Source organism: Erythranthe guttata, chromosome 13 (assembly GCF_056151865.1).
Source record: "Erythranthe guttata isolate IM_541 chromosome 13, IM_541, whole genome shotgun sequence".
NCBI lineage: Eukaryota > Viridiplantae > Streptophyta > Magnoliopsida > Lamiales > Phrymaceae > Erythranthe > Erythranthe guttata.
This window is the reverse complement of record NC_142545.1, coordinates 4,370,479-4,381,594: the sequence shown is the minus strand read 5'-3', so window position 1 is coordinate 4,381,594 and position 11,116 is coordinate 4,370,479. Positions and strand designations below refer to the sequence as shown.

Here is an 11,116-nt window from a genome sequence, read left to right as displayed (position 1 = left end):
AAAACAGATAGAAATTGAAGAATATTCTGCATAATTTAGAAGATTCCACTAAATTCAGCACCACAATGATAGACATTTAAAAAAATTCATAATTGAAGATGGTTATAATTACCCACACATAAATAATTTCTTCATAATTTGATCTTAGCTCTGGAGTGGCCGTAATTTATCCCTTAAAAATATAAAATAGAGAACTTTGATTATTGATGCAGCCCCACATGTGGTGATGTGGGCGTCAACAAAATCAAAGCCATCCAAGATTTAATAAATTCCGGCAGGTCGTACAATTAAGACTATATATACATTATATGTAGCTCCATATTTTCAGCAAACCACCCACCCCAGTACACGTCACACTCTGTAACATACATACATGTAAACCTATATATATTTTCGACACTACTAATTAATACTGTACTTCACAGCTTCATCAATATTATTATTATTACAGTAGGCCGAGAAATGGGGCTTATGTGGAAAGCCCTTTTTATCTCTGCAGCTTTCTTGTTTTTTCATGAGGCAGACGCTGCTGCGGCGGCGGCGGCCGAGCACCACCGCAGCAACGGCAGCAGCCCCTCCGCCGCCGCCGTCACCAGAAAGCTGGCGGCGGCTGCTGGGTGCAACATATTCCAAGGGAAATGGGTTTACGATTCGTCGTACCCACTCTACGATTACTCAACTTGTCCCTTCATAGATGATGAATTCAACTGCCTCAAGTACAAAAGACCTGATCGAAACTATCTCAAGTATAGATGGCAGCCTTTTTCATGCAATCTCCCCAGGTAATTTTCATATCTACATATTATTGAAGATATTAATATTAAATGATACATTTCAGTAACAGCTTAATATTTTTTGTTGAAATGATCATTCAACATATATATCCGTGCTGTGTTTTGAAATAATTAAGTTCTTTGATTTGCAAATTGAATTAATTAATTGATGTTATTTACATTAATTTTGCAGCTTCAATGGGGTGAGTTTCTTGGAGAAATATAGAGGGAAGAAGATAATGTTTGTGGGTGACTCACTGAGTTTGAACATATGGCAATCGCTGAGTTGCATGATTCACTCGTGGGTGCCGAACGCCAGGACTTCACTCATAAGGCGAGAAGGCCTAGCTGAACTCACATTCCTGGTTAGTTCACTATTTTATTTTTATTTTTTATTTTTTTTAAATCGAGTAAATTAATATAGATTTTTTATTGTGATTTTTTAATGCATTTTCTATATATTTCATTAATTATCAAGCACACCTATAAAAATTTCACGAGTTCATCGACATAAACTCAATGAGTTTATTTTGTATTTTCAAATTCTCCATCAATTCAAACAAAGCCTAATTGTTATTTTTATTTTTTATTATTTTTTCATCCAATTAATTTCAACTACTTTGGATATTAATTTTGCTATACAATTATGGCTTTACATGGTGCATGACTGTATAATTTTTTGTCCCCTTTTCAATTTCGGAAGGTAAAGTTTTCAACGTGTATTAATTGATTTCTGCCTAAAATATGTGTGTGTGTCTATATATATATATATATATATATATATATATATATATATATATATATATATTTTTTTTTTTTTTTTTTTTGTGATGACTTGAAGTAATGCTTTTAGATATTTTAATATTTACTTTTGAAAGAGGTGCTGTCAGTTGGTAATTGGGTTAGGTTGGGGGGAATTGGATAACCTTTTAAATAAAATGTTGATACTTTGAATTTTGATACTGAAAAGTGAAAACAAAGCCATAGGCCCACAAACTCACTTTTATTATAAAAAAAAAATTAAAATAAATATAAGATTTAATCAATTTATGAATCGAAATCCCCTAAATTAATCGTTTAATTTCAATCTACGATTATCTGAAAGTTGACTTGCTATATGACTAAAAATCGATTTTGTATGATAATTGGTTTTGAATTCCATGGCATGCTTATTCGTTTAATTTTGTGTTACAGTACGAATTTGCGAAGCATGTTTATGTATGCATTTGAATATTGTTATTTAATTTTGAATTCAATAATATGCATGTTTCTTTTTTTCAGAGCGATTAAGGTACGTAATTAGTCTATATATTCGCGTATGTTTAATCACATGAACTGATTTTATTTGATTTTTATTTATTTTCGCTGCATATACGTGCATCGTTTTCACTACATCCAAACCGGCGGATAGTTCATTGTTTCATGCTTTTTTTTTTACATTCACACGGCTGCAAAATTAGAATAATACAAGAATCTTAATTAAAATAATAGCACCTAAACTATTTATTTTTTAAGAAATAAAATAAAAATACAAGAATCTCCCTTTCCTTATGTTCACAATCATTTATATGTATTTATTAAAGTGGATTTATTCCAAAAGCTAGAAAACAAAACCCAACCACACCCAATATGAATAAAGAAAACAAAACAAAACAAAACGAAAGTCATCTTTGAAAGCGAATAAGCATCATTGTCTAATTAATTTATGTTTGACAATTTTCCAAAATAAAATAATCATGCTGCATGATTACCGCTTAATTTATATGATTAATCAAGATAACGTAATTTGAATAATAACTACAAAAAAATAATGGAAAATAACAGTTTACATCCCTCGAGTTTGCACCGATTTCACATTTGATCTCCCATATTCATAAAAAACGCATTTGATCACTCATATTTAAAAAAAAAAATTACTTTTACTTTTAGTTGTTTCCGTCAATTTTCTGTCAGTACTAATGAAATCAAGCATGTGTCAATCACTGCCTTAACTGACGGACTACGGTAAATTGGCAGAAAAAACAAAAAGTGTTAAATTATTGAAACATGAATGACCAAATGTGTTTTTTGTCAACATGAAGAACTAACTATGAAATCGGTGCAAATTTAAGAGATGAAAATTGTAATTTTCCAAAAAAAAAAAAAAAAATCAAAGAATATTGAATTTGAATCTTGAGACTTTAGCATATAAGGTAGGCTTTACAAATATCAATAATAATCTACTCGTTTTAATCATTTTGTTTAATTGATAATGGGGTCTTCTTGATTTGTAAAGAAATATGTATCCATTAGTAACAACCACATGAAAGGGAAGTTTCAACCATTTTGCTATACGGCAAATTACAGCCACCCTTGAGCTAAGGTTAAATTACGAAAAAAAATCTTCTTGTTTGGATAATTACAGTCATCCCTAACTATGTAATGTCTTTTGAAAAAATCCCTAATTAAGTAGGTAAACTTGACACTGTAAGCAGAGGTAGAGCCAGGAATTGGAGACATGGTGGACTTAATATTTACGGGGGTTCGGGGCCAGAGTCCCGAGATTTTTTTTGATTCATTCATATAAAGTAGCACAAAATAACTAAAATTTTATAAACTTTTACTAATACATAATTAAAGTAAAACATAATTTTTTTGGAGGGTGAGCTAAATTAAATTACTTGGGTGGACTAATTACATATGCTATAGTATTTAGTAGAAATTTTTAGAAATCAAGAGTGGGCTGGAGCTCCCATTGCCAAAGAGTGGCTTCGCCCAGACAGTAAAGATAGACGTGTAAGACAATACATAGTTGATGGGTGATAGTAATTACTCAAACAACAGAGATTTTTTCGTAATTTGATCTTATCTTAGAGGTGTGATGCGATCTCTTGTGTATCATAAGATTTCTTTACTGATCGTAAGAAAACTTTTCTTTATTATTTCTCTGCATAATAAAAAACCCTAGCATAAGACGACTATTTAAAGATATAAAACCCTAGAATCCTAATCTAACTAGGAAACATAATTACCTATACTAATTAAATACTAAATACTTATCCTATAAGTACTAAACATACGGCTCCTATGTAAATAACTAAACTAATACTTCAATAATATATATTAAATAATAAAATACTAACTTAACTAATAATTAATCGATATATTAAATTATATATCGTATCAAACCACCCCTCTTGAAATGAACCTTGTCCTCAAGGTTCGAGTCACTTTGATCCCTCTCCTTTGTATTTCCACCTATGTTTGACTTCATCGACTTGCTTCCCGATTGACTCCGAAAAACACGATGAACGACCGAGCTTTTTAATACATTGTTCATGCTGATCCAACGAAATTCCAAAGGCTACTTTAGCGAAAATATTCAATCTTTTTCCCGATAAATAAACTTTTTCAATCGTCTTTGTAGATTTTGTCTCCTCCAAACCGACCATCGGTTCTTCGTCTCCTTTCTTTTGAACACCATGGAAATCTCCGAGTATCCATAGTAGCTCTTCGCTCTCCTCTCTGGTTAATTTCTCGTCTTCGTCCCACTTTATCTCAATTGACTCCGATTCTTCTTCTTTCGGCTCTTCGTCCCACTTTATCTCAGTGGAATTCGATTCTTCTTCTTCCGGCGAACTCACAAAAATCTGGGGTTCTTCGAAAAAATCATCGTCGTCCTCTTCCTCTTCCTCCGGCGACAGGCTCGGCAACGGCGGTGGTGATGGTAGCGGTGGCGTTGGCGGTGATGGGCGGCTGTCCCTTCGACTTTTGTGTTGGTGTTGACGTCGTCCGTGACTTTGTTCGAGTAATTTCTGAAAATCGATCCGTAATTTCTCTACGGATTTTTCCAATCGCTCCAACCGTCTTGTTTCTGACATCATGATTTCACAAAGTTTTGATGTGATCTCAACTTTGCTCCAGCGTAGCTTTGATATAATCGCTGCCTTGCTAACGAAGCGTTGGTGTTAATCGCAACTTCGCTCTGATACCAATTGATGCGATCTCTTGTGTATCATAAGATTTCTTTACTGATCGTAAGAAAACTTTTCTTTATTATTTCTCTGCATAATAAAAAACCCTAGCATAAGACGACTATTTAAAGATATAAAACCCTAGAATCCTAATCTAACTAGGAAACATAATTACCTATACTAATTAAATACTAAATACTTATCCTATAAGTACTAAACATACGGCTCCTATGTAAATAACTAAACTAATACTTCAATAATATATATTAAATAATAAAATACTAACTTAACTAATAATTAATCGATATATTAAATTATATATCGTATCAAGGTGACCGTAATTTGTCGTCTCCTCCTCTTATATTTATATATAATTAATCAAGTGAAAAGAAAACTTATAGAATAATTCAATTGTTTGTTGCACATGCTACACCACAAAAATCCCACCAAGTCTTTACACATGCCTCAACACATACATGTAATATAGGGCATGCTAACAAAAGAAACTTCCACCTAAAGTAAGTGGGGTTTGCCAAGAAAATGAAACATGGGCTAAATCCTAATTCATTATTCAACTTTGCATCTCTCTCTCTCTCTCTCTCTCTCTCTCTCTCTCTCTCTCTCTCTCTCTCTCTCTCTCTCTCTCTCTCTCTCTCTCTCTCTCTCTCTCTCTACCTACTTGTGGTCCTGCTAACGTGCGCTATAGCATATTTATATATGGCCCATATATAAATTGTGCCTACTTTTCCAATATATGTTCTTTCGAATCGGGATCCATAACATGGATTGCTTTTCTTTACAAATAATATTCTTAGTGTATATATCTGTCATATATAATATATTCGCACTTAAAATTTTGAATTAATTAATGTAAGGATTTGATAAAATAAATTTGACATGATTCCATATTTCAAAATTCATCAAAAACAAAAATTAAAAAAATTAAAATTAATTCAACTTAAAAACGCAAAAAAAAAACATTTTTTTTAGTCGAATGCAATTTCAGTAATAATAGAAATTTAGTTTGTTTTTTTGAACTCAATCGTACATGTGAATTAACGCAGGATTACGGGGTTAAATTGTTACTCTACCGAACTCCATACCTAGTCGACATAGAAAACCAAAAGGTCGGTCGAGTTTTAAAGCTCGACTCGATCCAAAACGGGAACTCGTGGTTAGGAATGGACATGTTGATTTTCAACACGTGGCATTGGTGGACTCATACCGGAAGCTCCCAACCGTAAGTATTTGTATTTATTTATATACGTATATATTTATTAATTAATTTAATGTATAATTAAATGAATTAAATACACATGTTTTAAATAGATGGGATTACATGGAAGAAGGAGGTAAATTGTACAAAGATATGAACCGTTTGGTAGCATACTACAAAGGGTTGAACACATGGGCAAGATGGGTCAACCGAAACGTGGATCCTTCCAAAACTAAAGTCTTCTTTCAAGGAATTTCTCCCACACATTATGAGTAAGCAATTAATCATACTTACAAGTCCATTATCTTGAATTTAACATTCAATTAATTAATGGGAAAATTACGGCAAGCCCTCTGAGGTAAGTTCAAATTACAAAATACCTGTCATGTTTGGATAGTTATAATCACTCTCTCAACTATGTACTGTCTTACGAAAAAATTCATCCTTCAGTAGGTAAAGTTGACACTGGTGGACGTGTAAGACAATACATAGGTGATGGGTAGTTGTAATAACCCAAATATAAGGGGGGTTTTCCGTAATTTAAACATACTTCAAGGATGACTGTAATTTGCTCATAATTAATTAATGGGCAAATTACATCCAACCCTCTGAGGTAAGCTAAAATCACGAAAAAACTCTATTGTTTGGATAATGACAACAACTCCCCTTAACTATGTATTGTCTTAAAAAAAAAAAAACTTCTTTCAGTAGGTAAATTTGACACCGTAAGGGGGACGTGTAAAATAATACATAGTTGGTGGTGTGATTGTAAACCCAAATATAAAAGGTGTTTTTTCGTAAGTTGAGCATACCTCAGGGGTGACTGTAATCTGCTCTTAATTAATTAATGGGCAAATTACAGCAAACCCTCTCAGGTAACCTCAAATCACGAAAAAATACATTCTTGTTTGGATAATTACAACAATTCCCCTCAACTATGTACTATCTTGCGAAAAAACCCTTCTTTCAGTAGATAAATTTGACATAACCCTATGAGGTAAGCTCAAATACCGAAAAAACTCTATTGTTTAGATAATGAGGACAACTCCCCTCAACTATGTATTGGCTTACAAAAAAAAACCTTCTTTTAGTAGGTAAATTTGACACCGTAAGGGTGGACGTGTAAAATAATACATAGTTGGTGGTGTGGTTGTAATAACCCAAATATAAGGGTTTCTTTTCGTAAGTTGAGCATACCTCAGGGGTGACCGTATCTGCTCTTAATTCATTAATGGGAAAAAAATTACAGCCAACCCTCTGAGATAACCTCAAATCACGAAGAAAAAAACCTTCTTGTTTGGATAATTACAACGACTCCCTTCAACTATGTATTGTCTTACGAAAAAACACTTCTTTCAGTAGATAAATTTGACACCGTAAAGATGGACGTGCGAGACAGTACATAGTGTAGGGGAGTGGTTGTAATTACCCAAACATAAATGATTTTTTTTTTCGTAATTTGAGCATTACCTCAAGAGCGTGCCCGTAATTTTCCCTTAATTAATTTTTGGGAAAAGAAAAACTAAAAAAAAATGAAATTATATATATAGGGGGAAGGATTGGAATGAAGGATCAAAATCATGTAAAAGTGAGAGTGAGCCATATTTTGGAATAAAGTATCCAGCTGGCAATCCATTATCAGGAGTTGTGGTGAACAAAGTGCTGAGCAGAATAAAGAAGCCAGTTTATTTATTGGATATTACATTGCTTTCTCAGTATAGAAAAGATGCTCATCCAATTTACTACGGTCTACACAATGGCTTGGATTGCAGCCATTGGTGCCTACCTGGACTACCTGACACGTGGAATTTGCTTCTCTATACTGCCCTCTTCACATAATAAAAAAAATTATATTAATATTTGGATTAATAATTTAATATACACATGTTGCTTTGTTTTGATTTGATTTGTTGATACGTTAAATTTTAATGTTTGATTTTTAGCTAGGGGGTTTTCTTTTTGGATTTATTGTTGTAAAATTGGGTGAAATAAGCTCTTTATTTTCTGGCATGAAATGTTTTGCCTAAGTTGATGAAATTAAGGGTAAAATTCAATAAGTTTGTATTTGAGTTTGTGTTAATTAGATTTAGGTGGTGTTTGCAAAAGCTTTTACAAATAGATTATGAACTTTTTTTTTTCTCATCTATTTTTAAATGTCTGCAAAATGAACTTTTACCTTTTACTTCTCTTAAAATAAGCAACTTTAAACTATAATTTGTTAAGCACCTATGATCCTGATTGTTCTGCTTAAGTTTATATCTAGTAAATTTACAAACTCCCCAAACTTTTAGAAATAAACACTTAAAATCAACTTAATTCACAATCTATAACCTATACTTTTACATAAACTTTTGCAAATTCGTCAATAAAGATCATATGTTAATGTGTTATGTATTCCATACTAAATTTGTTACAAGCAATATATTCATGATAATATTCTCGGATGGAAAATGACAAAATCTATGCTCACTTTTTTTTCAATGTTTTCCAAGAAATGGAAATATGATATTAGAGATGGGATTTTACAATCGCTACTAATGGTAAGACAAGGAATTTTTGCAAGGGTAAGCGTAAATATATCGGGGTTTGGGGGCAGCGCCCCGAACAAAGAATTTGCTATTAAAAGAATTCCAAGATGAAAATTTGCTATGAAAGTTTCTTTTCTTTCACTTTCAGAAGATAATACTAAAAAGTAAATTATAAAAGCAAAATTGCTATGAAAATTCAAGTAACATTGAATATCAATTTGATAAATCAAAACTTCACAATCGACTACTAATCGATACCCAATCTAAAAATTAAGATGAGAAAGAAGAAGTCAAATTAAATCTACTAATCGCGTTCGAACAATTTTGTTTCTTTTTTTTTTTTTCAAGGAACGAGAACGAAATTGGCAGATAGAAGATATGAGCAAGTCAGACGTGAGGGAAATTTTAAATACGTGGGCTTAAATATGTATACAAGAGGAAAACATTTAGAAGTGAGGGGGGGCTTGAGTTCACCCTAACCCTTGGGTGGACTCGCCCTCGATCTCTACTAAAAGCAAGAAAATGGTATAGCGACCAGATTAAGTTTGATCATTAGTGGTTACAACAAAATGGTTACTAGAAGTACTCAACGACTAATTATTGAGTGGGGTGCCAAAGACATATTAATAACTACCTACTATTCAATAATTGATGTATACAAATATAATTAGAGAGTGACAAAATTTTTACTCGCTAATGCCAAAGTTTATGGTTGTTATATCTGCCTAGATAGTGACCACATCCGTTTTGGTTGATAAATAATATCTATTTAACAATTAATTAAGTAGATGGTTGCAGTAGGTTTTACATGGTTCCAACTTCCACCACTTAATTAACTTGTTTTAGTCATACATTCCGACCAAATAATTAATTGCTAAAATTGATAGCTACCCCATTGAATTTTTTATGTCATTCCTACTTTTAGGTCTTGTAGATAATTTAAAGATTGCCTTCATATTGAGGAATTTTAATATTTAGCACTTTATGTCAATCCAAAAATGTTGTATTTCATGTGTAAAATTTGCATCATACAAATCACATGTATGGGGTCAATTTTGCCATTCTTATGAGGCTTGCTTCGATAAAATAGTATTTAGGCTTGGACTTTAGTTAATGGGCCGAGAAACAATATGTTTGATAGGCTCAGGCAAACTCCGGAGAGACAACCCTGCTTGAACGAGTTTCCAACTTGTTCAACTATATTTTTATATCGTCTAGCCAGCTCGACTTCTGATGGATCATTCGATAGTTATTGAAATTAGATAATTTTGGCTTGACTAACAATAATTCGATTGAGGGATTAGGTGGGCCCAACTATCAAGGATGGTAAAATCAACCAACCAAACGTTGTATAAATCGGTACAACCCATCCCATTCCTTGTAATACCCCCAACCAATGATGCCCATAGTTTATAATCAGTAGAGTCTCTGGCCAGAGCTGACTGTGTAATGATAAGGAAAATAAGTTTCTTAAAGTCAAACACCAATCAATGATATTACTAAAAACGTTCACATAGTTATTAAATTTTAATAGAAGTCTTGGTGGACCAATGCCTTTGGTTCAATCAGGATATATGAATAAAAGGGAACATGTATACTATACATTAACTATATCTAGGAAGTCTGATGCGTTGCTAGACTCCAATCTTTATTTGTTGGCCAATTAAGTTGAAATTAGTTTCATCTTAATTATAACTCTAGGGAAGAGTTTGAATCACAATGAGTTGTGGGTCTACGGCTAGCTTACACGCAAACCATCAAGGGTCACACTTACCGTGTACTTGAACTCCTTGAATGAACGAACATAGATTAACTGTTATTTTTTGTGTAATATGAAGTCAATATGATTGAGTCGAACATTTGTAAATGTTGATTATGAATGAGAATGAATAAAGAAAAAAAATTATGCGATAATTTAGTGAACTTTCTAAAATGGCAAGTTTCCCTATTTAGCAGGTCCACTGAATTAGGGTTTCCAGTTTGAGAAACTGGAAATTGACAATTCGCACTCGCATTGATGAGGACGTTACAGTGATTGTAAAAATATAGTCGTTCTATTTTTCTAATCATTGATTTGCGAGAAACCGGCAGATAAAGACTAGTGGACTTAAGTTGTTAGACCGTGTCCAACTTAAGTCCATTTGAATTTTACAAGGCACTATAAATAGTGACATATAGATCTTGTGAAAAACAGAAAAGAAACCCTAGCCATTCTCCCCCTCTCTCATCATTCACCGTTGCCAGCCCCTCCTCACTGCCACCGCAAACCGCCGCCACTTTGTTGGTTGTTTCTATTCTCTTTTTATCTTCCCATTTTCTTCTAACACCTTTGTATCTAGTGTTGCAAGAGTGTGAAATTCTGTGTACGAGGTAAAATCCTAAAGGAGCAAGAAAATCAGCAATCGCCGCCACATGCGCCTTCACTGCCATCGCGAGTGTTCACCGCTGTCGAATTGGAACCGTTGGAGTGGGAAGTAACTGATGCTAGCCATTTTCCCGAGTATTCATTCGATTCACGCTTCAAGGGTAACATTCGATTTTCCTAATTCATGTTTAATTGTTGTTAAAAAATTGTGTTTGGTATGAATCATGTGTGTATGATGTCGAGCGTGCTAATTGGTTTATTTAATTTCAATTTAATATATG

General features: G+C 33.1%; 1 protein-coding gene across 1 annotated transcript; it reads left to right on the top strand.

The window, feature by feature from the left end:
• Positions 1-230: 230 nt before the first annotated feature.
• On the top strand, positions 231-8,002 carry LOC105953812 (protein trichome birefringence-like 39). The gene is made up of 5 exons (XM_012977493.2): positions 231-782; positions 967-1,138; positions 5,791-5,966; positions 6,056-6,214; positions 7,493-8,002. Exons 1-5 carry the CDS (start codon positions 463-465, stop codon positions 7,779-7,781), a joined length of 1,116 nt encoding a protein of 371 aa, XP_012832947.2. The 5' UTR covers positions 231-462; the 3' UTR covers positions 7,782-8,002.
• Positions 8,003-11,116: the final 3,114 nt, after the last annotated feature.

What these genes read in the sequence shown, in the direction of transcription:
- LOC105953812 (XM_012977493.2), top strand. Translation starts at nt 463, where the DNA reads ATGGGGCTTATGTGGAAAGCCCTTTTTATCTCTGCAGCTTTCTTGTTT. An exon ending in TTTTCATGCAATCTCCCCAG is followed by an intron (nt 783 to 966) that starts GTAATTTTCATA and finishes TTAATTTTGCAG; the next exon opens with CTTCAATGGGGTGAGTTTCT. An exon ending in TAGCTGAACTCACATTCCTG is followed by an intron (nt 1,139 to 5,790) that starts GTTAGTTCACTA and finishes GAATTAACGCAG; the next exon opens with GATTACGGGGTTAAATTGTT.